This window comes from Mesoplodon bidens, assembly GCF_964165515.1.
Source record: "Mesoplodon bidens genome assembly, chromosome: 17".
Lineage (NCBI taxonomy): Eukaryota > Metazoa > Chordata > Mammalia > Artiodactyla > Ziphiidae > Mesoplodon > Mesoplodon bidens.
Window position 1 is genome coordinate 64,498,661 of NC_138174.1, and position 27,878 is coordinate 64,526,538.

General features: G+C 40.9%; 2 protein-coding genes and 1 pseudogene across 3 annotated transcripts in view; all 3 read left to right on the forward strand.

Annotated features, from left to right (window-relative positions):
- The window catches only part of HS6ST3 (heparan sulfate 6-O-sulfotransferase 3), a gene marked incomplete at both ends in the record, with an annotated part of 667,106 nt that overhangs the window by 460,209 nt on the left and 179,019 nt on the right, over nt 1–27,878 (forward strand). The gene's annotated exons all lie outside the window — the stretch shown is intronic.
- Nucleotides 14,790–15,645, forward strand: LOC308605227 (putative palmitoyltransferase ZDHHC24; annotated as a pseudogene). The gene has a single exon. The product of its transcript is annotated as a putative palmitoyltransferase ZDHHC24 (transcript).
- On the forward strand, nt 25,247–25,447 carry LOC308605230 (guanine nucleotide-binding protein G(I)/G(S)/G(O) subunit gamma-5-like; the record flags this gene model as incomplete). Its single annotated transcript, XM_081215009.1, has 1 exon — nt 25,247–25,447. The coding sequence occupies one exon, from the start codon at nt 25,247–25,249 to the stop codon at nt 25,445–25,447; it is 201 nt and encodes a 66-aa protein (XP_081071135.1).

The window sequence follows — 27,878 nt, forward strand, 5'->3', positions numbered from 1 at the left end:
GCCTAGTTAATGTTTAATGTCACTTGTCTTCTTACACCTCTGGATATTAAGCTACAGAAAGGTTTTTCAGTGATATAAATTATAGCTTCCATCAGAAGTGCTGGTGGAATTAATATCCCAGATTAATGTAAGGCTGAAATCTAAGTGGATAGCACATTAAAAGGATGAACAAAGATTTGTGCACTCTGGTTCACAGCCTAAATGAAAGGTCAGGGAGTTGAGCCTTTGGGTCAACACATTATGTTTAGGAGGGTTTTCATCATCCACAAATCTAACGACCCATTAGATCCTGACTATCCACTGGCCACTCCCACACTAGTTCAGTCAATAAACATTTATAGAACTTAATCTATGCCCACAGTATGCAAGAAACTGGGGAGCATCTTGGCAGGTGTAAGGGGCAGGGGACCAAGGGGTGGTGGAAATATAACAAGGAATAACACAGCAGCCCTGGCCATGAAGGGTGTGCAATCTAATGGGTGAGGTAGCTAATCAAGTCATTACAGCATATTATGGTCGGTGATATAGGAATGGCTTGACCAAAGTACTTTTGAATGTAGATGAGTGTACAGTTGGCCTCCATATCCGTATCCGTGGGTTCCGTATCTGTGGATTCAACCAACTTCAACTGAAAGTATTTGAAAAAAATTTTCAAAAAGTTCCAGAAAGTAGAATTTAAATTTGCCACAAGCTGGAAACTGTTTACACAGCATTTACATGGTATTTACAAAGCATTTACATTGTATTAGGTATTATAAGTACTCTAGAGATGATTTAAAGTATACAGGAGGATGTTCATAGGTTATATGAAAATACTATGCCATTTTATACAAAGGATTTGAGCACCTGTGGATTTGGGTATCCCCAGGGGTCCCTGCAGATAGCGAGGGACCACTGTACATTTACTTAGGTCTTCTCTGAGAAAGTGACATATAAGCTGGGTATTTAAAGATGAGTAGAATTCTGTAGGTGGAGAAGCGAAGGGAGAAAGGGACTATTTCAACCAAGAAAACATAATTTGCAAAGGAATACTAGCCAGAAAATTGTTGTTGAAGTAACCATGAGTAAGTAGTTCGGGAGGTCTGGGGGTGGAGGATATGCATGGTGAGAAATCTAACTGAATATTCTAAATGATAAAGGGCTGATAGAGTGGTGGCCGGAATGCTCACTTAATCCGTTCACAGCAGTATTTAAAGCTCAAGGCTTCTTTCCTCCTCTCCATGTACATTGCTCAGCTCTACATATTGATCAGTCATAAGTCATCTGGTCATCCTAATCTGCTGTCACTGGGCAGTTATACATGTGCACGCACATCAGCCAAAAAAGGTCTCCCTTGTATTATATACAAAGACTAAGAGGTGACATTTCACCACTAAGAAGCTCCAAACTGAGCTGTGTTGAAGCTCGTATTTATAGCTATGTAAGGTCAATAATAAACATGGTATTGCCATACATGTAGGGTAAGGTGAAAGAGACTCTACAGTTGAACATAAGTGCATGTTTATTTCAGCTTCCTCTTTATTAATAAGTTTATAGCATAGAGTCATTTATTATGCATGTATTTCTCCATTTAACAAATTAATCTCCAAGATTCTTTCTTCTGGTGTCTCTGCTTTCCCCACCAAAGTGAGGCTCACAGTAATTGTTGCCTGAGAAGAGAAGATTATCCATGAGTTTAGGTCTTGGTAATGTTAATGGTAGAAAAGGAGCTGTCATTTTTCTTGCCATTAGAATGACTAAGGGATATTTGACTCAGTTCCGTTTATACATTAAACCTAGTGTTTAGGACAAAGAGTTGGAGAAACCAAAGATAGTTTGAGTATTTATGCTCATCTCATATCAACAAGGATTTAAGGTATTGAACACATGTACTGATCCATGAGATACTGAAACAACCCACTGAAGGGAAATGCAGAGTCCCTGGAATCCAGTAAATTTAAGCCCCAATCGCACATATGTGTAATGGATACTTTTCTCTTTGAGGTCACTGCACGTAAAGAAATATAGACCCTGGGAATGAAAGAAAAATGACATTAGAGCTCATCTAGCCTAACCCAGAATGCTGTACTCTTCCCGGAGAGCATGTGGAAGAGTGAAAGGGTACTTAGCAGGGGTCAGAGGACCCCTGGGTTCTGGTCCAGGATGTAGAACTTAGTTGCTACTATATCTTGGGCAAGTTCCTTCACCTCTGTTTACCCTCACATCACAGAAGTCTGTTCAGCACAAATTAGAAAATACATATGAACTCCCTGTGAGGAGTGGAGAGGAATCATTATACTATCATTATCACTTCACTAAGAGCATTATGACTATGAGAATTCTTGATCATTTAACTAGAACTCGACTAAAATTTAGCTCTCTTCTCTCTGTAGTCAAATGTTTTCTGTGCAAAATTTGGAATAAATAAGATTTGATGGCACATTTTTGATGTGCAGAAGTATTTTCAAATGCTTTCTGATGCCATTTTCATGTAAACAATTTATCTGCTAATTACACATGAGTTATTCAGTTATTAAAATAAGCCCTACAGGACTTACATTTGACAGTATGTAAGTGGTTGCTTTCACTTACTTAAAAATAATTGTTATGTATTTCTTCAAAAATAGTTAATTTCTGACTTTATTTTTTATCAATTCACTTGTCCCCACCTTGTACCCCATTCTCCCCAAAATGGTCCGAATCGATGAAGCTTTAGTGCACCGGTTCAGCCAGTGCTTGACACAGCTTTTAATTCTACAGTCTGTGAGCTGTTGGTGGTGCCTGGGTCCCTGTCGGCCTGTGATGAACATTACAGACACATGAGCAACACCCCAAGGCAATGACTGTTTATCCATTATAATTACAAGGAGCAATAATAGATATGTTGAACAAATCAACATATAATAAAAACCGTCATCTATTGCAGATTTTCAACTGTGGTGTTTGCATTTACATTTAATGTGATTATCTTGCTCGATGAATTCCTTTTCAATGTTATAGTGATGCCTTACCTTGAAGACACAACTCAAGGTCAAGGTGCAGAAGAAAGAACCCTAGACTATATGGGTATAGAGTTCAGTCCGATTCCTGCCACCAGCTAGTGCGGAGAAAGCTGCATCACCCCTCTGGACCTCACATTGCTCATAGATATAAGGTTGAACGTGAGAATCTCTCAGAGTCACTTTCCAGTCCTATCTCCCAGTTTACTCTTTTATTTATTTATTTATTTTTACGGTACATGGGCCCCTCACTGCTGTGGCCTCTCCCATTGCGGAGCACAGGCTCCGGACGTGCAGGCTCAGTGGCCATGGCTCATGGGCCCAGCCGCTCCGCGGCACGTGGGATCCTCCCGGACCGGGGCACGAACACGTGTCCCCTGCATCGGCAGGCGCACTCCCAACCACTGCGCCACCAGGGAAGCCCTCCCGGCTCTTGATGGGAATAATGTTTTCATATCCCTCACCAGAGAGCCTTTTACACCTCTCTCAAACTTTCATATAACAGATAGAATATTTAGTTTCTCGTTTAAACAAACAAACAAGTAAATCAACAAACAACAGGCAAGATCTCAGTGGGGCAAATCATTAACTTAGCTAATTCAAAAAACATCAGTATTTTTTCTAAAGCAAGAAGCCCACGTTTTAGCCCTTCCTCTGTCACTGACAAATTAAGCAACCTTGCACGAGGCACTGTAGGGGTCTCCCTGGTGGTATTTCTTGAGTGACAGGTCTTAGGCACTCATTAAGATGCCAAGTGCTAATGTAATATGATATGATTCTATGCAAATGCTCTGTTATCAGTAAGTCAGGTGCTGGGTTAGGAACAATATAATCTCCCTTGGATAATTGAGGACTGCTATCTTATATTTGAGTTGATAATGAATTTTCTCTGTTGAGTGATTTTTCATATTTTTTTCAATTTTGATTCACTATATGATATAATTGAATTAGAAACTAATGTCCTTATATATTTTTTCCTTCCAAATTCTTTTTTACTGCCTCCAAAGATTCAATTTGATTGGGAAATGATTTTTTTTCTTATTTATTAGTGCATAAGCATCTTCCAAGCAATATATATGTGTGTGTGTGTGTATATATATATATATATATATATATATATATATACATTTATGAACAATGCAATCCATATTTTGCAAAACATATTGGCATATGGGCCTTTTCTAAAAGATTTGTCTATAATATTATTTTCATCTTCACTAACTGGCTATAATGGAAGCAGTTAATCCATGTTTGCTACTTTATTCAACACTTTGCAGTGTGTGTATGTGTGTGTGTGTGTGTGTGTGTGTGTGTGTATGAAATGGTTGTACCTTATGGATTAGTTCTCAGCAGCAAAAGCCCACTTAAAATTTGTCATGCCTTGTGGTCCTGGCATCAAGAGGAGGTGATTTAGGAAAACACAGATTGTTTGCTAATTCCTACTGTGAGTGGATTTCTTACTAATTATTTTTTCCCTTTGAACCTTCCTAAAATTTTCTTTAAAGGTAATTATTGTGTGGAAAGAATTTTTTTTGATTGAGGAAATATTAGCTTTTTGGACCTCTCTCTTTAAATCTTATTCTTTTTTAAGGTATGTAACTAAAGTAAATTATTTAAAACTCACTGTTTTTTACAAAGCTGTTTAAATAGATTTTGGTATCTGCTCGTATAGTTAGAAAATTTTTCTTAGAATTCAGGCTTCTCATCTATTCCCTTATGTTTTAATAGATACATACACAGAGAATACTTTATTTTCTCATTTCAAGTTTTAACACTTAAATAATCAGCCTCCTTAAAATGATGGAAAATTGGGTCTTTGAGTTTTAATAATCTCATAAGAAGTAAGAACAAAATGAGTGAAATTTTTAGTCTTTATTGGCCATAGAATCAAATATATCTATGGAATAAAATGAGATAGTGTGGCTTAATTGAGGGGCTTTATTAAATTACCTTAAACAGAACTTTAAAAGAGCTTGCTTAGTTTCTATTTCTTAATGCTATTTTTTAAAAATAGTGGATTTCAGGAAAAATAAACAGTTGCAAACCATACTAGTATACTATTCAAAAAAGGAATAAGATCAGGTCCACTTTTCTCTTTATATGCTGATTAGATTGCAGTGTAGTCATTTCATGCAACCACTAATTTTTGAGCGCTTTGGGGATGCCCAGAATTACTAAAAGAGGTATCAAGGAAGGCTCTTGTCCTTAGGGAGCTGACACAGGAGTCTTGGTGAGATAAGACAAGTGCCCCAAAACACCTAGAGAATATATGCATGTTAACTTTTGGAAAGAAAACCAAGGTAATGAACAATGTTGGTGAGATGTACAGAAACAATTTAAATAGGAAGTCAAATTAAAGAAAAAACAATCTGGATTGAAGAAGAGAAAATGTGGTGAAGGAGCAGGAAACAAAAATGAGACTTTTGGGGCCGTTGGCCTAACCGGGACATAGGACTGAAGTGGGGAACAGGGAAAGAGCTTTGAAAGGTCTCTGATGTCTGCTACAGAGGCGTTTGCATGTAATCCAATTTTGGTGACACTGTTAGATGCCGATCAAGTCACCTAAGCAGGTGAGGACTTACATGTTCTGTGTAAAGAAGAAAGTTTCTATTCAACTCCAGCTGTTATAGCCAAGGGTAAATGCAGATCCAGTGCGGCCAGATCTTCAGATCTTTCAGAGGCAGTCAGACACCCAGATTTTAAAGAAAATGCTCTTAACTTTAAATATTGACTCTTTTTTACTACAATGTGAGCCGAATTAAAAATATCTGCTAGCCTGACACAGCCTAAGAATGACCAATTTACAATTCTTTACAGTGATAAGAAACACTGGAAGGTTTAAACCTGAGAGTGTTACTGAACTCAGGTCTGGTGCTCGCCACTCGAAAATCAATAACCGACAGGCAGGTTTTGGTAGAAAGGAAAGTTGCTTTTAATCAGAATGCCAACAATCGGGGGAGATGGTGGACTCAGTGTCCCTCAAAAACCACCTCTGAAGATTCTGCTCGGCCATGAAAGTTTTTAAAGGGAAAAAGGGAAGTAATCGCAGTTAACCATTGAGATAGGGGGTCAGAGTCCTTGACATGCCCCACTGTGCGCAGACTTGTCAACTCCCGACTCCTCCTGGCCTTTCCTTAGATGCTGTCTTGTTCACACAGTTTGTTCACGAGATGACTGCAAGGGAAGCTAGGGAAGAGATCTGGTCATCTGTTGATTACTTATTCTTCATTTCTACTTATTTGATCTATGGAAAGAACCAACAGATTAGGCAAGGTATTGTGTGATCAAAAGACTTGAAAGGTGTGCTAGGGCTGGAGATCAGTGGAGCATGGGTGTGACTTGTTTAAGGTTACTAACAAGACAAAAGGCCCGCCGCCCCCCCCTGCCCTGTGGAGAGCTCTTTCCTGCCAAAAGCTGCTTACAAATCCCCACCTGTCAGAACATCTTTCTGTTTCTATGGGATTATGGGCGAAGGTCCGTCTTCTGTAACTTCTTCCTGCTGATATAGGGAGCTGTATTCTTAGAGTGGAAGATGTCTACATGGGTCTGTAACATATCTTTGCTGACAGTTTAGTTGCCTGTTTACATATACGAGCAGAATAAGCCACAATTATTTTGATGCCCACAAAGATATAGATTATTATGAGGAATAGCGCTAATGCCATTCTCTTAAGGCTGTTCTTGGCATTGTGCTAGCCGTAGACTCAGTACTGATCAAGATGGAGCAGCTTATGTCATGGCTGCAGCCTGGTCATCATGCAGTTAGCATTTTCCCTCTGGTGGCAGTTGCAGTATCTGGAAAACAACTCCGGAATGTGCATCAGACACTGAGTCTGTGACTCTATTGTGCTAAGCATTAGCTGCTTGAGCCTGCACTTTGTGACTCAGGGGACCCTGGGAGACTTCAGCTTTTCTGTAAAGAAGGGGCAGGGGACATGGAGGGGACTTCGTGGTTGGGGGGTGCTGCAGGGTTCTGCTTGGTTCCAATCCCCCCTTTTCTTTGATACTCCTAAGGAGAATCTAGTTGAAGATCAATGCAAAAGAAGTAACAGAGCTTGTATATTTTATTAGTTCACATTTGAAGATAAAAGTCATGCAAGAAGCCTATCCCAAGATTTTGAACGTGGGGTTCCTGGTTGATGGGGACAGAAAACAGCTTAGGGAGCAATGAGAGCCAATGTATAATATATGTTCCTTCTTTTAGTAAGATACTAGAGGGATAACCTGAAGCTGGTTGGAGATTTTAAACTAATGAGAGAGAGAGAGATAAAGGTCAACATTGATTAGATATTTAATTGATCTCCTGTATAACCAATATATATTTGAACACATGCCTCTTTCACATATAGAAACCATTCATGCACAACCTTGTACTTTTGCATTTGAGAAATACAGCAGGTTGGCTCATTTCCCAAGTACATATGATTCTGTGTCTACCTATGCAGATATCTGTCCATTCAGGCATGCATAGAGTTGCCAGATTTTACAAATAAAAATAAAGGATGCCCAGTTAAATTTGGATTTCAGAGAAACAACAAATAACTTTTTATATAAGTATGTGCCAAATATTGCAGGGGACTTGTTATACAAAAAAAATTAAATCATTCTTTGTTGACTTGAAAGCCAAGTTTAGCTTGCTATCCTGTATTTTATTTGGCAACTCCACCCACTCATACATCCAGGCCATCACCCTATTTCTGTTGGACCACAGCTGTAGTCTTCTCACTCATCCCATTGGCCTCACTTTTGCCCTTCTGACAATTCATTCTCCACACAACAGGCAGGGCGATTTCTTACAATCTGATTATGTCATCTCTTTCCTTTAAATGTTTTAGGAGGTTCCCTTTGTACTTAGAATAAAATTCAAACTCCTTACCGTGACTTTTAAGGCCCTAAATGATTTGGACTATGCCTCGTCCCAAGTGGTATCTTGAAAGCACCACTCGCTACCTGCCCAAACTTGAAAATACTGTCCTTCCTCCTAGCTAAGTTGAGCCCCTTTACTCTTCTTTATTTTCTTCAGACCGCCCAAACTGATTTGCACCTTGCAGCCTATTCCCTTGGCTTGGAAGCCCTTTCTCCAAAACTTTGCTCACCTGGCTTTCTCTATCATCATTCAGGTCGTGGCTCCAATGGAACCTCCTCAGGGAGGCCACCCCTCATCCCCATCTAAAGTAGAATGAGAAAGTCCTGGTACTATTGACATTAGGGGCTGGATAATTCTTTGTGGAGAGGGGTTGTCCTGTGCATTGTAAGATGTTTAGCAGCATCCTGGACCTCTACCCACTAGAGTCCCTCAGTTGTGACAATTACAAATGTCTTATACAGTGTCTCAAAACAAAATCACGCCTGGTTGAGAACCACTGAAGTAACCAGCCCCCTTTCCCTTGATTGCTATCACATTATCTTATTTTCCTAACTTCTTAGCGCTTATCACTATCTGCTGTTTTTCTGTTTGTATTTGTTTGTTCCTTGTTTATCATCTCTTTCTCACTAGAAGAGAAAATCTGTGCAAGATTTGGTCTGTTTTATTCACTACTCTATCCCTATTGTTGAGAACCATGCCTGGCACATCAAGGTGCTCAGTAAACATGTATTGAACACATGCCAAATAACTTCAAATGACCTTTATTGTAAAGGTGTCATACCCAGGCACTGTTGGGCTTAGGTGGAATAACAATGAACAGGACATTATGCCAGGTCTCTTGTCTCTGATGTCTTAGTGAGAAGCCCAGTCATGAACTCCATGCTATATGTAATAAGAATTACAGGCCCTACAGGCTACAGGCATCTTGGGTTCAGATTCAGGGAAGCTAACCTTGTTACAGTGCCTGGGTCAATCCCATAAAACAAAGAATTGTCCTATCAGAATGAGAACTTTGTGTCTGAGAGAAACTCAGGCTTGAGCCATCCATGCCTCACCTGCAGAGCTGGGAAGAGTATCATGGGGCACAGACCATGTGGAGGAGAATTGGGGAAAGGAGTTTCACAGGTGAAAGGATACTCAGCCGAAGGGGGAAGGTCCAGTGCTTGGGAGAAACACGTTTTCTATAACAGGGGAAAGCTATCAGTGGGAGACTACCAAGGACTTCGAATGTGGAGGTGGGAGAACTTTATGAAAATAATATTTAGAGAATATTTTTGCATTATGTCACTTGGGTTAACTCTGATGAAATAGAATTCTCACTATTCATTATGGTATAATTTCTGTACTGCACTTGGCACTGCTACAGAGGACTTTTTTCTTTATTCATAGTGTTTATCTTCTAAAGTAAACTTTAAAAAAATTGAAGTCTATCATACATATTAAGAAGTTCACAAATCATAAGTGTGCAATGCAGTACATTTTCACAATAGGAAACTACCCATGTAACAACCACCCAGTTCAGGAAAAAGAACGTGGCCAGCACCCCAAACCGGCCCCTGCCTGACTCCGTCACTGTTCCCCACTTTTCCTCCAAAGCGACCACTATGCTGATTTCTGTCACCACAGTGATTTTGTCAACCTTTGACGTTTACATAAATGGAATTGCAGAGTATATGCTATTGTGTTTGCCTTCTTTTGCTCAACTTTATGTTTGTAATATTCACTCCTGTTGTTTTTATAGCAGAAGTTTGTTGATTTCCATTGTCTTTATTATACCATTGTATAAATATGTCACAACTTATTTATTGATTCTGTCTGGATTGCTTCCTGGTTTGAGCTTTTACAAATAGTGCATCTATGAATATTCATATCAGTGTCTTTTGTGAGTATATTTATGCATTTCTGTGGGGCGTATACCTAGGAGTGGAATTGTTGGGCCATAGAGTATGTATATGTTCAGCTGTAATAGATACAGTCAAGCAGTTTTCCAGAGTGGTTGATTCCACTTACATATGTGAGAGTCCCATTTGCTCTACATGAGGATAGAATTAGTAACTTACAGGAGTAGGATACGATGGAAAAAAAAGTATTGCCTTAAGAGAAACACTGCCTACTCTGTAATAATTTTATGCATGCTTGGCATACTTCAGCGTTTGTAACAAAGCTGATCACTTCCTTTTGTGAAATTTTACCCATGTGCCTACTTGAACCTACTTCAGACCAGATAATGATGGTAAGTATCTACTGAGTCTAGGAAATTCAAATTATCCCCAGAATATTGGGGCTATGGGAATAACTTACTTTGTAAGTGTATAGTGTTCCTTTAACTAAATCATAAAAATCATTGCTGTGTTATATGAAAAGTTTATGAGGTCACATGAATGCTTGCTTACTGTGCATATGGTGAGAGCTGTGCATTTCAAGTTAAATATAGGAGCAGTTCTGGCTGTAAAGAAGTAGTTTAAGAAATCAAGAGAACTATAAATGGCCATCTGCTCTCTTCTCCATTTTTATTTGCTGAATTAACCCAGTAAAATATTTTAATGAATAATGGGTTGATATTCCATCTGTTCATTAATTTTTTCAAACTATACAATAATCCATCATTTTTACTGAGTGGAAACAATTTGTTACTTTGTAAAAATATTTTAAAAAATAGAGGCAGTGTGTGTAATTCAACTTTCCATTAATTTCAAGTGCGTTTTAGAGATGGAGCTAACTGAGCATCTTTTGGGTCAGGGTGCTGGGGAAAGAACTTCCGTTCTTTGAGATCACAATTCATATTGGGTGATGCGTATCTTTGTTTTATAAGATATGTATGTTTGAGCTTATTTGAAAAGAACATAGAGAGAACCTTTCTCTGTATAGCCAAAGGTTGCTGAGATGGAAATGGCATCAATGATAATATAACACTTTGGCAAAAAGAGTGTAAGGATTAGTTCTTTAAAAATAATGTAAAACATATGTCACTATCGGAACGGAGCTTATGGCATTCCAATTCTGTACTCAATGCTACGAATCTAAAGCAAGTGGAGCATATGAATGTGTATATATGTATGTGTGAGTGCACGCAAAGGCACACACTTAAATTAAAATTTCATTTCAGTATATTTTAAATTTGTTGCTGGGTTTTGTTTTGTTTTGTTTGTTTTTGCCTTTTCTTTTGATTTCTCTTTAGTTGGCATGGCACATTAGATGCTTTCAGGCCACTTAAGGTTCCCGTGTCCTGGAGCAGATGTCAGCTTAATGGCATCTTTAATGCCTGCTGTGCCACGTCCACAAGTAAATTCCCTGAAACAGGATTTGGCCAGAGGGTTCAAGCTGACATTTGGAGAATTGATGGATGAGGTGAGAGGTGGAGAAGAAAAGGGAAAGAGCTTTAAAATAATCCAGTATTGATGATTTTTAACATTTCTACATCATTTACCAAATATTTTCTCTTCTGGTGGTTTTCTAGCTCAATCGGTTTAAAATAATTTATCAACAGATTTTTAAAAGCCTCTAGTCTAGTTCTTATAGGTTTGGGGACCTGAGGGTCTTCTTACCTATCAGTAGAGATATATTATTCCCTTTAAAGATAAGGGGTATTTTGTACAGAGGGAATGGAAAATAATTAGAAACAATGTTCCTGTGGATTATAGGAGCCTCTTCTACATTCATATTATTTTGAAATAATGACTAAATTCTGAAAATTATGACAACATACCAATCACCAGGTCTAAAGTAGGTGAACCATCTTAGAAGCACACATTTTAGTCCCACCATATTTCACTTATAGCTTCTTTCTCCTGAGCAGAATGAATTAAAGCCATAGCTTTTTATTTACTCCTTAGACCTGTCTATGAAATATTACATACTTATATTTTCGTAAGTCTCTTGGGCCTCACATATTGTTCATATGATCTCCCACAGCCACTTTTTCCCCATATTACTAACCAGAGTATCTAGTAAAATTGGCACTATTGTATTCCAATGCATAAAGTAAATGATATATTATGAAGTTTTTCAAGAGAAGGTTCCATTAAAATTTAAAGACCAGGCAAAAAAGAAGCAAAAATTAAATGAGTCAGTGTTTTAAATGATTCAATATAAGAAGTCAAGGATTTCTGTATGGAGGAATATGAATATAAAAATGTTTGGACGGATAGCACCAAATTGTAAAGAGAGGACTTCTCCGTGGGTTATGCCTTGGGGGATTTTTATTTTTCATTTTTAATATCCTTGTAAAATTTAGTTTCAAAATAGACTATGAATGTTTCTGAGAACCTGTGGTCAGAGAGATGACAGTGAAAAATGTTTCTATGAGCTACAAAGCATAAATAATAGATGGGTGTTTATTGACAACAATCCAACATAATGCAAATGCACATGATGTGCATCTTATGGTAGAGAACTGAGTCCATCATGGCAATGCCAGGAACAGAACTCAGCTGACCCTGCCTCCCAGTATGTGCCAGTAGATTCCTCAGTAGGTCATGTCTGACACAGTTATGTGTTTTCAAGATCACAGGGACATTTTCTTCAGTGACAAAGAAGGAATATAACAGAGGAAAAATCATTATGTTCTATGAAAATTTTCCCATGAGGTTAATGGAAATAATTCCATTCAAACATACTTTAATTTGAAATATACAACACTTTAATGTTTCTAATAAATTATGTTGATAGAAAATGTTCTAGGAAGGGCAATACAGCCTTCTCCTTAAATCTTCAAGAAAGCATACACGATAGAAGTTCTTTTCCTTTCTCTGCTACAGAGCTCTTAGGTAAGCTGCATGACAGCAGATTTTGTGCTGTTCTTCACCAACATATCCCTAGTGAGAACACAGTAAAGGGCACACAGGCCTATAGGCGGATCTCAGGACACAGACAGTAACATAAAGGAATGACTCTGGGCATGGATTCTGGCATCAGATAGCCTGGGTTCAAATCCCAGTTCCTACAGTTAATGGCTTCTGTAGCCTTGGGGGAAATGACTTAATCTCTCCAAGCTTCAGTTTGTGCCTTTGGGGATAAAGTTAATGACCTCCTAGGTTATTGTGAAAATTAAGATTTTATATATAAAATATTCAGTTCCATAAGTGGCAGAATTTGTGCTCCAAAAAAAAAAAGGTAACTATGTCATATACTAAAGCTTGAGCTCTTCCTGCCCCAGGTAGAATTATTTATTTTTAAGCAAAAATTTTGGATGGAGAATGAGGCTTACGCATGAATATCAAAAATACTAGAGAATCTCTCAGGGCATTAGTGATTTCCAGCACCCCCAATATGATATAGCTCTCAGAAATGCCAGGGACTGGTGTTACTCCCTTGCGCAGTTGGTCACTGATAGCTGATTTATAAGTTAATGTTGGGTTCTTCCTTTGTTCCTTTGCCTTAATTGTGTACCATGGTGTCCAGAAAGGAGAAATAACACCGGAAGCTTGAAATCCCTCTGAGAGTGAAGTATGTTTATCAAAATCCATAAAAATTTTCGATTTATACAATCTGTTCCATGAAAAAGCCTATGTTGATTATCATGTTAATTAGAATACCTTCTACTCTACTGAAATGTCCTGTACAATCAATATTTTACTGCCTTGTATCTCAAAGCACATAATTTCTAGTTTTCTGAAATGGAAGAGACAGATAGTACCAAATCTTTGTGTTATAGCCGGTTCCCCAGAGAAGCTTGTAGCTGTGCTAAAAAAAAAGAAAAAAAAAAAAGGAAAAAGAAAATCTTAAGGCATATTGCCTGAACTATATACTGGAATATCATAGAGACATTTTTAAGCTTATCATGTAAAGCTCAAGGGTATTACCTTCATAATCAGCCAAAGAAACGTTATCAGGCTTAAAAACAAAAGCAAAAAACTGGAGACACATCAATTCTCCCTTTCATTATAACTTTCTTTTCTTTTCTGTTCTGTTCTGATTTACCTATCAACATTTTATAAATGAAGAAAAATTTTTACATAGACATTTCATTTCATTTGATGAAATGAAAAATAAAATTTTAAGATTAACATATTGTAAAGAGAGCACTTGATTGTTTTCATATCAAAAGATTTGAAGTGATACACATGTTAATTTCATCTGGACAGAAATATTTTTATTTAATGCAAGTAGTGTGTTAGGAACTGTAGACCCACTGACATAAATAAGGTATGATCTCTACCTTCCAAGAGGTTTCGGTCTATTTGATGAAACAAACAACTATATAAAATAACTTAAGGTGAAATGGAATATGTGTGACAAAAGTACAAAGCCCAAAGCCACCTGCCAAGAAATACCAGAGAAGCCTTCATCAGAGAATTGGAAATCCAAGTTAATCACGGAAGGATTAAGTGACCTTTTCTTAGGCATACAAGAAGAGGAAGTACTTCCAGGAAAGGGAGTATCATGAAAAAGTCATCCAATTGTGAAGGTTTGGGGACCAGACAATGGGTCGAGCTGGGCTGGAGCAGAAACAGCATAGAGAAGTGCATGTGGTGTCAACAGGGCCTTGAATGGAAGGCCCAGGGGACTTACTTTACAAAGTAAGCGGGGACCACTGAGGATTTCTGAGGAGGAAAATGATCTGACCTATGACGGATAACGCTTCCCCTTAGTTCGCGCATCTCAGTCGGTGGCAGCTTCATCCCTGCAGAAGCTTGGACCCCAAATCTTGGAGTCATCCTGGACTCCTCTCTCTCTCACTCAACATCCCTCAGTCAGGAAGTGCTGGGGACTAACCTAGAAAATAACCCGAATCTGGCCACATCTTATGTTCCCCTCCATCTTCATCAAGATACGTCATCACTCACCTAGCCTGCTGTTTCCTCACAGATCCTCCTGTGTTTACTCTTAACTCCTCGCCTTAGAGTTTCTTCTCTACACAGCAACCACGGTGATCCTTCTACTACAAAAATCCAGCAGCGGGAAGCGGCGGGGTCCCCGGGATCCACCGCTAGTGGGTCCAGGCCATGGGGCAGCCCTGAGCGGTGGGGAGCGCGGAGGCGGCGTCCGCACGGCTGCCTCTTGGGCCCACCGCGCTGTGAGCCGCGGCCGTGGGCCAGACACTGGCCTACCTGCTGGTACTGGGTCCCGGGCCGCCCCCGCTGGGACTCTTGGCCCGGACCTTGCAGCTTGCGCCAGCAACCTTCCAGCTGCTCAACCTACTGGGCAACGTGGGGGGCTCTTCCTGCGCTCGGACCCAGCATCCGGGCTGTGATGCTGGCCGGCCGTGGTCTGGGCCAGGGCTGGGCTTACTGCTACCAGTGCCAAAGCCCGAGGCCACCGTGCAGTGGGCATTGCTCCGCCTGGCGCCACTGCATCCTGCACCGGGGCCACCACGGCCGCCCGCTGGGCCGCCGCGTGGGCTTCCACAACTACCGGCCCTGCGTGTGTCTGATGCTTCACGCGGCAGGCGTCCTGCTGCATGTCTGTGTGCTGCTGGGCCCTGACCCGTCAGCCCTGCTGCGAGCCCACACACCCCTGCACACCGCCACCCTCCTCCCGCTGCCCCGGCGCGCAGGCTGCTCACAGGCAGTGCCTCCGGCCCCGTTTGCGCTGGCCTTCGTGACCGACCCGTGTGTGGCGTGTGCACTGATGTGCGCGGCTGGACTGCTCTTCCGTGGGATGTTGCTGCTGAGGGGCCAGACCACGTGGGAGTGGGCTCGGGGCGGCACCCTTACGACCTGGGCCCCTCCCGCAACCTGCAGGCGGCCCTGGGGCCCCGCTGGGTCCTTGTTGGGCTCTGGCCCTTCCGGGCCACCCCGTTGCCAGGGGGACGGCATCACCTTCCAGACCACAGCTGATGTGGGACTCGTGGCTTCCTGACTCCAGGAACAGCGTGAGCTGTACAAGGAGTGGGGAACGGGAGAGGGGACTCATGTCAGACCCACCCCCAGCCTCAGAAAGGGCGGCAGGCTGGTACTTGATGCCTGCTTTCGGCAACTCCAGCCCCGCCCTTAGCCTTGCCCTTGCCCAGCTTGGACTCCTAGTGTCCAGGGCTTGGGCCCTGCGGCTCTGCCCCTATCAGTGGCCCCTGAGCACAGCGAAGGGTCTGGCAGGGGGCTGCTTGGCCTGCCCAGCTGCCCCTTTGCCAGGTTAATAAAGTGCCCACTTGGTTCTCGGACTCCCTCCGTCTTTGTGGGTTTCTGGGCCTTCACTGTTGCCCGGGCTGCTGGTTTTGGTTCCTCTGATTGGCAGGCCTGGGAACCACAGAATGCCGGAGGGTGTCAGGAGCCAGGGCTCTGCCTTCTGCAGCCTTGGGGCGGGGGGTGGCCAGCAGGTTAAGGCAGAATGTAGTGATCCGGGGTATGAGAGTCCAGAGTTCCTTCCCAGGTTCAGTGCTTTATAATAAGTTCGGAACATTTCACAGCAACAATTTCAGTAAACTTCTCTCCAGCTAACCCAGTGCACTGGGCAGCAATGATGCAGGTGATAAAGCTCTGAGACTTGATGTGATAAGATCACGGGGTAGTAAATGGAGGAGTCCGGATTTGAACCCAGATCTTTGTGCTTTCTCCTTCACCCTTGAACAGCCGAAAAAATCAAGGCAGAGAAATCAGGTGGGGATGTTCAAGCATCTGTGCTGGATGGTGCTGAGACTGCTAACCTCCTCCTCTCTGGACTCGTCAGGAGCTGCTTGTTGAACACGTTTCTTTAAATATAGTAAATAGACACTTCCAGTTAAATGTGGCAGGTTTAAGCATGTGAGTTTGTCTCCTCTTAAAATCTAAAATGATAGTAAAGAAATTTAAAGTGCTGTAAATTTACAAAGACAAAGAAAATAGGGAGACGGCAGTAGACCAAAGAGCCTGACAACATTCTGGAAGATGGAAAGTGGGTAGAGGCTCATCTATTCTCTTAGAGAATCAGAAGTTGAAATTAAGCGTTCCCCTCTTGGAGGGGCCGAGAGGCAGCCCGATTGCCCCCAGGAGCCCTGGAGAGGTTCAGGGATTCCACCAGTGCGGTGGAAGGCAAGGTTTGGGGCAGACAGTAGGGACTGATTCAAGGTCTCTATGAGAAGCAGCTAGGTTGCCCCTCCCCCCAGGACCCACCTGACCCCTTGCAGCCAAGCAGCTACCCCGCTGGGGTGAGGGTGAGGGACTGGACCAAAAATGGGGTTAAGTGAAAATCTACACGTGCTGCTGGGGGAGGGCGGTAGTCCTCCACTGACGTGGCGGGCTTGCCTTCCAAGAGCCCTCAGAGAAGCCCATCCATCCGACAGGCCCTGCGCATGCCCACAAAGGTTTGAGCTTCTAGGACTCCTTTGTTTTTCTAAACATTGTGCTCTGTTACTATTTTTTAACTCTGTTAGGAACTTGGTGCACCAGTCACTTTGTGCCCGCCTTGAGCATTGGCCGACTTCCTGTGTCTGCCACTAGTTTACCCCTCACCCTCCAGAATATCTTTTCTTGTTGTTGTTGTTTTTTAATAGTGAAAAGATACAAGGAAATATTTATAAAATAAAGAGAAACAACACTCTCCCCACCCCCATTTAAGAAATGGATGCTGTTTCCTTTGAAGTCCCTGCTGTGCCCCTCCCTGGTAGAGGAAACACTGTGCTGTCTTAAACATCCCCTTGCTTTGCTTTGTGATTTTTATTACATATGTTTGTACTGGTTTTGCATGTTTTTCACCTTTATATAAATGGAGCCATACCATGTTTATTCTTCTGTGATTTGCTTTTTCCTTCAATATTATGTTTCTAAGATTTATCCAAATTAATGTGTGTGGCTGTAGAGCATTCTTTTTCCTTGCTGTATAGTGATCCATTGAATATACCACAATTTAGTTTTCTCTCTTGTCCCACTGATCATTTTATCAACCCCTGTGTATGATCTCCTAAGATCTATACTTGGCCCTTGCTCTTCCATATAAATTTTAGAATCAGCTTGTCAAGTTCCACCAACAAAAATCACCATAGTGAATGGACCCCAACTGAATCTATAGATCAGTTCGGGGAATATCAACATCAACATGAAATTGAATTTTCCAGTTCGTGAACATGGTGTATCTCTCCATTTAATGTTTTCAATAAAGTTATATACTTTTTCTCATAAAAAAAAATCCAGTAGCATTGCCCTTCCATTCTAAATCCTCCAGTGGTTTTTCGTTAAAATGTGTACTCTTCCCTGTGAGCTGCAAGGCCCTACGGGGTTCCCCTCTCTGTTCCTGCTCTGACCTGGCCCCTGGCCATTCTCCTCCTCAATGGCTTTGCTTCAGCACCTCTCCTTAGTCTCCTGTGGTTCTGTCAATGCTCCAAGCTGTCTTCGTCCTCAGAGCTAGTTCAGTTGGTTCCTCTGCCTGTGACACTCCTCCAAGATTTCCAGAGCTCCTTCCTCACTTATTAGGGTTTCTGCTCAAAAGTCACATTATCAGAGAGGCCTTCTGGGGGAGACCACCTTGTGTGAGCGAGCAAGGACCTCCATCCTTTCTTCCCTTGCCCCTCTTACTGTCTTCACAGCAGTAATCACCACGTGACCAATTACATATGTATGTGTTTTGTGTCTGTCTCTTTTTTTAAATTTTTTTTATTAGTTTCTGCTTTATAACAAAGTGAATCAGTCATACATATACATCTGTTCCCATATCCCTTCCCTCTTGCCTCTCCCTCCCTCCCAGTGTCTGTCTCTTTTTGGTAGAATTGAAGCACCTTGAAATGTTGTCAAGCATTTACTTATATCATACATTCCAGGCACTCTTTAAAGAACTTTACAAATATTAACTCACTGAATACTCATAACAACCCATGATGTAGGTAATATTGTTCCCATTTTTATAGACTAGGAAATTGCAGCCAGAGAGGTTAAGTAACTTACATAAGATGTCACAGCTCGTATGTGATGGAGCTTGAACTCAAACCCAGGTGGTCTGCATCCCTCACCACTACTAAGTTGTGCTGTGTGTTGAAAGCAGGGACTTTGTTTTGTCCACTGTTGAGCTGGTACCTAGGATGTGGCCTGGCTCAGTGTTCAATGAATAAATAAACTTTGGCCACATTACGTTGAGGTGGTGGTATAGAATCTCTCCTGTGTTAGAAACCAGTGGAAATACAGAAAGATAAAAATCAGAAAGTTTGTTTCTGCTCAATCACCATATACTATTTTTTTTGAGAATACACAACTTTTTGTGTGTGTGCTTTCTGGATTTTTTGTAATCTGCCTGCATGATGCCATTTTCTGTTAGAACACTGTTATTGTAAACTCAGCAGTAAATACTAAATATTCAATACTTGACTGCTTTTTTATGGTCATGTACTGAGTTGAGCAAATTCATCAAAAGAAAGCTTGTCTCTAAAAGTTCCTCGTTTTAATTTCACTGTGGGAAATAGTCAATAAAAAGCTGTTTGATGAGGAAGGTTAGCTTTATCAAAGTGAGCAAGCTTATCTTGATCATCACAAGTGCCAGGCACTGTGCTGTGCTGTGAGTACACATATCCGTAAGGTACTCCTACATCTATGGAGTTCAAAGTCCGGGGAACTGTGATAGACTAGTAAGTAAGTACAAAGATTATTAGCAGGGGACAGCAGGAACATAGAGTTATGTGTTTGGAGAACCAGGCAAAGACAGAGAGGTGACAAGGAAGGCTCGACGGAGGAGAGGAAGTTAGGTGTCTTAAGAGGCTAGCGAGTATTTGCAAGGCTGACTCAGGACGTCGGGGGTGGGTATTGGTGATGATAGTGGGTTACAGGCTTTCCAGACAGAAAAAAAGCATGAATAATAGAAACTTCCCACGTTGTAAATCTTTGTTCAGTTTCGTCTTTCACGGAGAAAAAGGTCTGTTAATTTGTGAGAATCCCATTTCTTATTAGCGCTATAAATAGCTTTAAGACCATTGAAGGCTCAGAACTGCATCTGTATAAAAATTGCTGACAGGAAATGACGTTATCATGTTATAGGCAGTTGAAAATGCATTTCCTTTTAATTATGAAAATGTGAGATTATGGTTTTATTTTTAACTTCTTCCTCTGAGAATTGACATTTTGTTACAGTTTTAGAAAGTGACCAAAGTTCTACAAACACTGGTTAAATTTTTGCTGAATTTCAGATTTGTTTCCATCTCAGATACATTTTTGTAATCAGATTATTCTTAACATTTGTTTATATCTTTAAAATGTATCCAGTTATTTTATTTGTGGGTACAATTTGCCATAGATATTTTGTGATATTCCATACATCTTGGGCAAGACATCTAGGTTTTTCTTTACAAAACTTTCACAGAATAACGTCTTAGGTTTCATGATCTTGAAAATTCCTTTTATCGGTATCATGCTTTCTGGTGTACAAAGCCTGTCACTTTATCACTTTACCTACATTATATTAATTGATCCTAGTAATAGTTCTGTGGGTTAGACAAAGGGTAGCTACTTCAAGAATTCCATGTACAAATTCCTGCTTCTCTTTTTACTGGCTCTTCAAATGTGTTGCACTCAGATTGCTGTTGAGAACATGTAATTCCAAAGAAGGTGTCAGGGCTCTGTGAAGATCATTGATCAAATGGCACAGTGAGAGCAACGTCGATGGACAGTGAGTCATGTGACCAGAGTTTCGATCAATCTTGGCCCTTTCATCACCCAGACGTAGACACTGGACATCTCACTAGATTTTTTGGGTCTCAGTTAATCACACCTGAAGATGATTTGGAAGGGAAGAGACTAAATCATCTCCATGGTCTCTCCTAGTTCAGAGTTCTGAGACTTGATGTGAACTTGAAAGTAAATGAAGCAGAATAAACACAACCATTAGAGGAATCGGTTAGAAGATTTCAGTGAAGCATGAAAGTTTTAAGACCTTGTGACACGTGTGAAATGCATTTGGACATGTTATCCTAGGCTTTCTGCAAATGGGCAGCATCTCCTCAGATGGAATGTACCAAAAGCTGGTTTCATGTTGGCCGTGGCACCATTTGATATATGTGACCTGAAATTTACTTGGTAAGGCAGTTGCATCATTTAAATGATCTGCTTCTAATAAGAATTTTTTATTTCCCTAATTATACTACACAAAAATTGTTGTTTTTCTGCTAACAACGTTAAAGAGAATGAAAATAATTATTTTCAGATATTGTAAATTAATGGAAACACAGTTGACACTGGGAAGAAAAACTGGCTTTTTTGTTTTGGGTTTTGTTTTTTTTTTTTTTTGCTAAAGGGTATTTTTTTCAACCATCTGCCTATGAAATGTGGAGTGAAAAATAAATTTATAGAAGTCATTTTTAGAAAGCAAGAGTGGTATTAAATGATATTATAGAGCATATATTTATTTTCTTATGAAATCTCTCTTATGTGAAGGTATCTGTATCCCATGATAATTGTTGAGAATTCATTGTTTTCTTGTGCACTGATCCATAAGGTAGATAATTGACAGGAGGTTAGAGCTAAGAGTTATGGCCACTGATGGTACATTTTCTAGGAAAATGCGGAACTTTCTTTTGTATCATTTTAGATCAAAGGCAAATTTTATTACCAGCTCCTCAGAAAATCACTGGTTCCTTTTCTGAAAATCTGTGATCCTATTTGGAAAAACTCTTAATTTCTTCCCATTATCAGAATCGCCACCAATTCCTACTCTTTGAACAATTCCTGTGTAAACTCCACTGCACACAAACCCTGCCCAAGAACCTCTGCTCCTGGAAGCAGAAAATATTATAACAAGGGGCCCACCTTCACATTATTTCTTAAAACCTAGTCTTTTATCCAATACAAAGATCACTATGTGAGAAAACTATGGAATCTCTGACCATCCATTCCTATAGATTGCACACCTATCAGAAGTCCATAAACCCAAAGCTCAAATTATTTTTCTTTCTCTGAGATGAATTACTAGATAGTTGTATTAATTCTATTTCCTTTCTTCAAGTAGAATAGAAAGAGGATAATGTAGTTGGCTAATTCTTTGAATAAGTATCTTATTAATTTGTGTATCCTTGGTACATAGTAAGCGTCAATAATTCTCTGTTGAATAAACCAAGAGCCCCCTAGGCTTCCAACCAAAGAGCAAATACACAGGATGTTTACTGCAGAATAATCCACGAGATACTAATGGCAAAAGGATCACCTTTTCTCTCCGTAAACATATTCAAGGGTCATTAAGAGTTCAGAGTGAACTAAAGTCTTTCAAACCTGAATATACTTAGTGCTGACATCTTAAACTAATTTATGGATGTGACTTTTGTAGTATGTCATAGAGATAATTTGTCTACAGTCGTTTCATAAGCATCACTGAATAGCTTTCCTGTAATAAAAGTCCATCATCATTATATTGAATATCACTTAAATACAGAATGTAAGTTGTACTCTCTTGTAGAATGCATTTAAATACCTTGATTAAACCCTACTAACTCAATTTCAAATGACATTTCATGCCCTTAGTCCCTTAGTTTCCCCCCACCCCCCACCTGGTGATTCTCTTTCCTTGGCTTCTCACCATATTCATTGATTCTATTTTTCTATTAGTTTACAGAAAAATTAGGGTATTTATATGAGCTTTCATTAACTACCATTACATAACAGTTTTAACTTGTGCTATAGTGAGGCTAGTTTAAATATACTGAGTTTCTCATTGTTGAATTGCATCTTAATACTATCTTTTCTTCCAACATAATTCTTCACTAACATTTTTCCTTCTCAGCATATTTTGTATTCCGGCTACTGTTAGTCCAGCTGAAATCTTTCATGAAGGGTTGGGGTTTAGCTCCATTTTAGCTGAGCTGGTTAAGTACTCCTGAACTACAGTAACTGGTTTCACTGGAGGAAGAAGATAGATGGGCAGAATGCTGGAATTAGCTCAGTTTCTCAAGGTCAGCAGCTAAATGCATGGTGCTGGCCGAGCAGCATCAACATCACCTGGGAAATTCTCAGACCCCACCCAGACCTACTGATTGAGAAACCCTGGAGGTGGGGCTCACAATCTGTGACTTCACAAGACTTCCAGGTGACTGTGATTCACGCTTAAGCCTTCACTTGCTGTAGAGGATTCTCTGGGGGCTAAAACAAGAACACCACCCCATCTTGGGGAACTACAGGTGATAACAACCCAAACCTCCATTAACTTAAACTGAAACGCAACAGTACGCATGGGTTTCAAGAGAGACAAACTTGAGCTTGCATCCTAATGAACGGATTCCTAACAGAGTCCTCTGGGGCAACACATCTGAGCCTCACGTCCTCATCTGAAGAATAATGCTGTCCTTGCTGGGCTTGTGTGAGGATCAGAAATGATATGGGAAAAACAAGATCCAGAAATACTTCTACTTTGTCACTAATGAGGCTTAAATGTCTGGTTTTCACATGTACAAGTCCCTTATAAATAATATTAAGTTTTGAAGTTGGTATTCTTTTTTTTTTTTTTTTTTTTTTTTTGCAGTGTTGGGTCTTCGTTTCTGTGCCAGGGCTTTCTCTAGTTGTGGCAAGCGGGGGCTACTCTTCATTGCAATGCACGGGCCTCTCACTATCGCGGCCTCTCTTGTTGGGGAGCACAGGCTCCAGACGCGCAGGCTCAGTAGTTGTGGCTCACGGGCCTAGTTGCTCCACAGCATGTGGGATCCTCCCAGACCAGGGCTCGAACCCGTGTCCCCTGCATTAGCAGGCAGATTCTCAACCACTGTGCCATCAGGGAAGCCCAGGTATTCTTTTTTTTTAAGGAGGACTTCAAATTGTATTAGCTTCAAGCCCCACAGTATCCCAATGCACTCCTGGCATAGGACAACACTTGGCAGTTATTTGGGTATTGAATCTATTCACTATTTCTGCCACTTTTTGTCATTTATTGATATATTTGAGTCCTGAATTTTATTCTCGAATAACTTATCAGCATAGCACATAAGCCAGATGATGGGTGCATGGTACATATTTCTGGATGACAATGAGGCTGAAATGTATTTAGGAAACAAAACTTCAGTGCTGAGGGATGTGATCTCTCACAGAGCAAGAGTTCGCTTGCTCATCAGACCAGGCGAGGATCCCAGCCTCTCTTTACGTTTATCTGATGCATGGCAAGCAAAGTGTGTGGAGAGTTGAATTTTTTTAAAGATAAAACCCTTTTTAAATCAATGGGAAGTTGCTTAAGATTCAAATGACAGTTCTCTGAAAGTCAACATGTATTCTTTGCCCTCTCTTTGACAATGATTATAGTAATTGAACAGAATATAGTCTTCAACATTCAAGTGTATGAATGTAGACACTTCAGGTTATATTTCCAAAGTAGCATGTGTAGACCTAGCCATGTGTCTTTTCTTAATACTGATGATGTCGTGCAAGAAAGTACTTTTGCTCATTGGCTTGAAAATATACCCTGCAACGTTAACGCAAGTATCCTTCAGCATCACCAATGATCACATTTCTATACGACTTCTTTTCAGTTAATTTCATTCCAGAATATAGAGTTATCTGAGCAGTGATTTTTTTTTTTTCTTTTTTCTTTTTTTGGTTTAATGATTGGAGTGCCAGCAGTTTCAGTATTTATCAAGTGCTGACTGGATCTTTTTGGTTGAAGACTTGGTTAGGAAAATTACTGTCAAGCTCATTCACCACCATAGTAACCAAATTTTAATACCTTCTGGGGGTACAGACATTTATATAATCTAACTCTATGGCACTGAGGTACAGTGTATGTAGTGTATTTATGATTGAAAGAAAGTTTCAAACATCAGCCTGTGAAATTGGATTTTAGATGTAATGTACCATAAATAAGTGCTATAAAGATTGCCTTTAGTGCTATAAATCAGATTTTATTGGTTTCAGCTATCTCATTCTGGTTATTGTATTACCCACAAAATCAAAGGAAATCAAAGAGCTGGAATATTTTTTATTTTAATATCCCATATTCTACAGTAATGGCACATGCACCCTTCCAGCTTCCTTTTTTGGGTAGGTTGGACAAAATTGACAGGTGGCAGGCCCGGGCAGCATATCAGAGGCAGGATCAGTATAAACAACCAAACTTTTGGGACTTGAAACCTTTTCAAATTTCCTGTCTGTGAAACATACAAGGTAGGTGAATTGGCAGATCTCTTTCCTTTCTGAGATGCTGGCTGTCATGTTTTCATGCAAGGCTGACACCCGTAGAGACTGGCAGGTGAGGTGAGCTTTGCACCTTCTGCAAAGCTGATGGAATTGAGTGATGATGCTTTCCATTGGGGATAGAGGGTATCCATGCATGACCTATCTGAGTTATTTAAAATGCCAAAAACTATTGCTATAAAATAAAGTTGTGTCCTCAAACAATCTCTCAGTGTTCAGTTTAGAATCAACACCCTTCTCCCCCCAACACACACGCACACGCATGCACACACACACGCGCATACACACACCTTTACAATGCTTTTTCTTCAGTATGCTTTTAGTCAAGAAAATCAACATATTTGGCATTAAAAATTGCTTAGGAAAGCATACACGTGGGCATGCTGATCTGCCCAGCTGTCGCGTGCGCCATGTCTGGTCCTTCCACCGTCGCTGCTATGAAGAAAGTGGGTCAACAGGTCGGGCTGGAGGCCGGGCTCAACCCTGTGAAGGTTTCCCAGGCAGCTGCGGATTTGAAACAATTCTGTCTGCAGAATCCTCAGCATGACCCGCTGCTGACTGGAGTATCTTCAAATCCCTTCAGACCTCAGAAAGTCTGTTCCTCTTTGTAGTAAAATGGATCTTTGCAAGGTTTTCTAAACCACTTTTCATAAACTGGTGAATATTCAAAGGAAAGCTGAATTTGAAGCCAGTACAAAAGCCTGTCTCTATAACACGTGCCGTACTCTATAGACTTGTACTTTTGTCAGTCCTTAACATCTACGTCTCTGAATATTCATGAATTTCTGTTTCACAAGGGTAATTGCTTTATATAAACGGGCAGCAGCAGACAATAAACTACTTAGTATAAAAAAGAAAACAAGGGCTTCCCTGGTGGCACAGTGGTTGAGAGTCCGCCTGCCGATGCAGGGGACACGGGTTCGTGTCCCGGTCCGGGAAGATCCCACATGCCTCGGAGCGGCTGGGCCCGTGAGCCATGGCCGCTGAGCCTGCGCGTCCGGAGCCTGTGCTCCGCAACGGGAGAGGCCACAGCAGTGAGAGGCCCGCGTACCACACAAAAAAAGAAAACAAGAAAAGCATACACATGAACTGGGAGAGCCCAGGAGGCTACAGTAATCTAAATTTGACTAGTTAGGGGTAGAAAAGTTTTCAAGCTATTAAAAATGCAGTTGTGCTTGGTTTTTGTGTAGTTTTCCTCTGTGTTTATTTGTACTAATACTCTGAGTTCCAGGCACTCTGAGCTGCCTACCTAGGCATTGTGGGGATGGGGATGACCTTTATTTTTCAAGGTTGAAGCCATAGGACCTGAAGAAGGCAAGAGAGGGTAGCAGGGGTTTCTTGAAACAGAGGCTACCAGAGAGCTACATCTTCATGATGCTTCACTTTTTACTTTATTTTTACTGCAGCGTTACACCAGATATGCTCTGCTTAGTTCCTCCACCTGAAAAACAGCCATGCTTAGCAACCAGAGAAGGTACCAAAATGTTGTGCTTTGTCTTGATTACAAATAAATCTAATTCCCACAAATGCTTAAGTAATCTCGAACTTACTGGAGATAAAAGCGATATAGAACGTTAACACTGCTAATATTATGCCAGCCCAAGTTCAGCAGGTTTTTTTTTTTCCAAAATAGGAAATCTTGATGCCACCTTTCCTTGCTGTGAACTAAGCTGGAAGAGCTAAGGGGATTATGCTGATCAGGGCTTGACATTTATGACTGCCAGTTCACTGATGAAAATACAGCCCAGGGGCTCAGCCCTAGACCTGGGAGGCAGCTGGATCCCAGAGTGTGCTTTGGCACTTGTTTTAGGCTGCTCTCAATTTTCTGGGAGCCCCGTGGGCCGCCCGCATGGAACAAGGAAGTGTCCCAGTCTGGAAGGGTATGTGCAGCTGCAAAGAGAAGCAAAGGGGCTTTTTTTCTTTAAGCACTTCTGCCACTAGTTCCATGTTCTTAATGGAACATGAAGGAACTTCTTTCTCTCTCTCTCTCTTCAAGGCTGGCCTTCTCCAAGAAGCTATCATCAATGAAAACCCTCTCTAGTTTCAGTCCAACCAAATGATTCTAACTAGCCTTTACCTTTTCCGTTCCTCTCTATATGACTATCTTTAGGCAAATGCTAAAAATATAATTTTATATTTTGGTTTATTTGGTTTGCTTCACCCTGTCTCCTGTCCTAGCTTAATCAGCCTAAGGTCACCAGAAATGACCTTTTATTCAGCAAAGTCAGTTCTATTGCACCAATGCAATGAGGGAGACTGCATGCCAGGGGAACTGTGGGGCATCTCACCCAATAAAGGAAAAGACAGAGGTTATTATAGGATTTTTTAAAATAAATTTATTTATTTTATTTATTTATTTTTGGCTGCGTTGGGTCTTTGTTGCTGTGCACAGGCTTTCTCTAGTTGCAGTGAGCGGGGGCTACTCTTCGTTGCGGTGTGCGGGCTTCCCATTGCGGTGGCCTCTCCGCTGCAGAGCATAGGCTCCAGGCGCGTGGGCTTCAGTAGTTGTGGCTCGCGGGCTGTAGAGCACAGGCTCAGTAGTTGTGGTGCAGGGGCCCAGCTGCTCTGCAGCATGTGAGATCTTTCCGGACCAGGACTCAAACACGTATCCCCTGCATAGGCAGGCAGATTCTTAACCACTGCGCCACCAGGGAAGCCCAGGATTTTGAAGGATAATGGAGTTTAGGAGTTTAGGTTAAATTTAAATAAAGCAGTGTTTGGATAGGCTCAGAGAAAAGCTGGGCTGTGTGCAAAGGGTTTAACATCAACTCTGGACTGTGAAGTGGATCTAAGGTTCTGTCTCCTTGGGAACTACAAAGTTAAGGTAAATGTGGAATATTGTATCCAGAAACCCCTTATTAGAAGCTCTGCACTTGGGTTGGAAATTGAGGCTGCCTCTGTATCAGAGGGGCTTAGATCCTCTAAGCAAGAGTGGGATGTTTCATTTTTACTGATATAATTTCTAACAAACAGTTTTTGATAGTTAATGATTTTAGAAACCAAAGCATCTTAGTAAAAAAGCAGTAGTCACCCAAAGAGGTG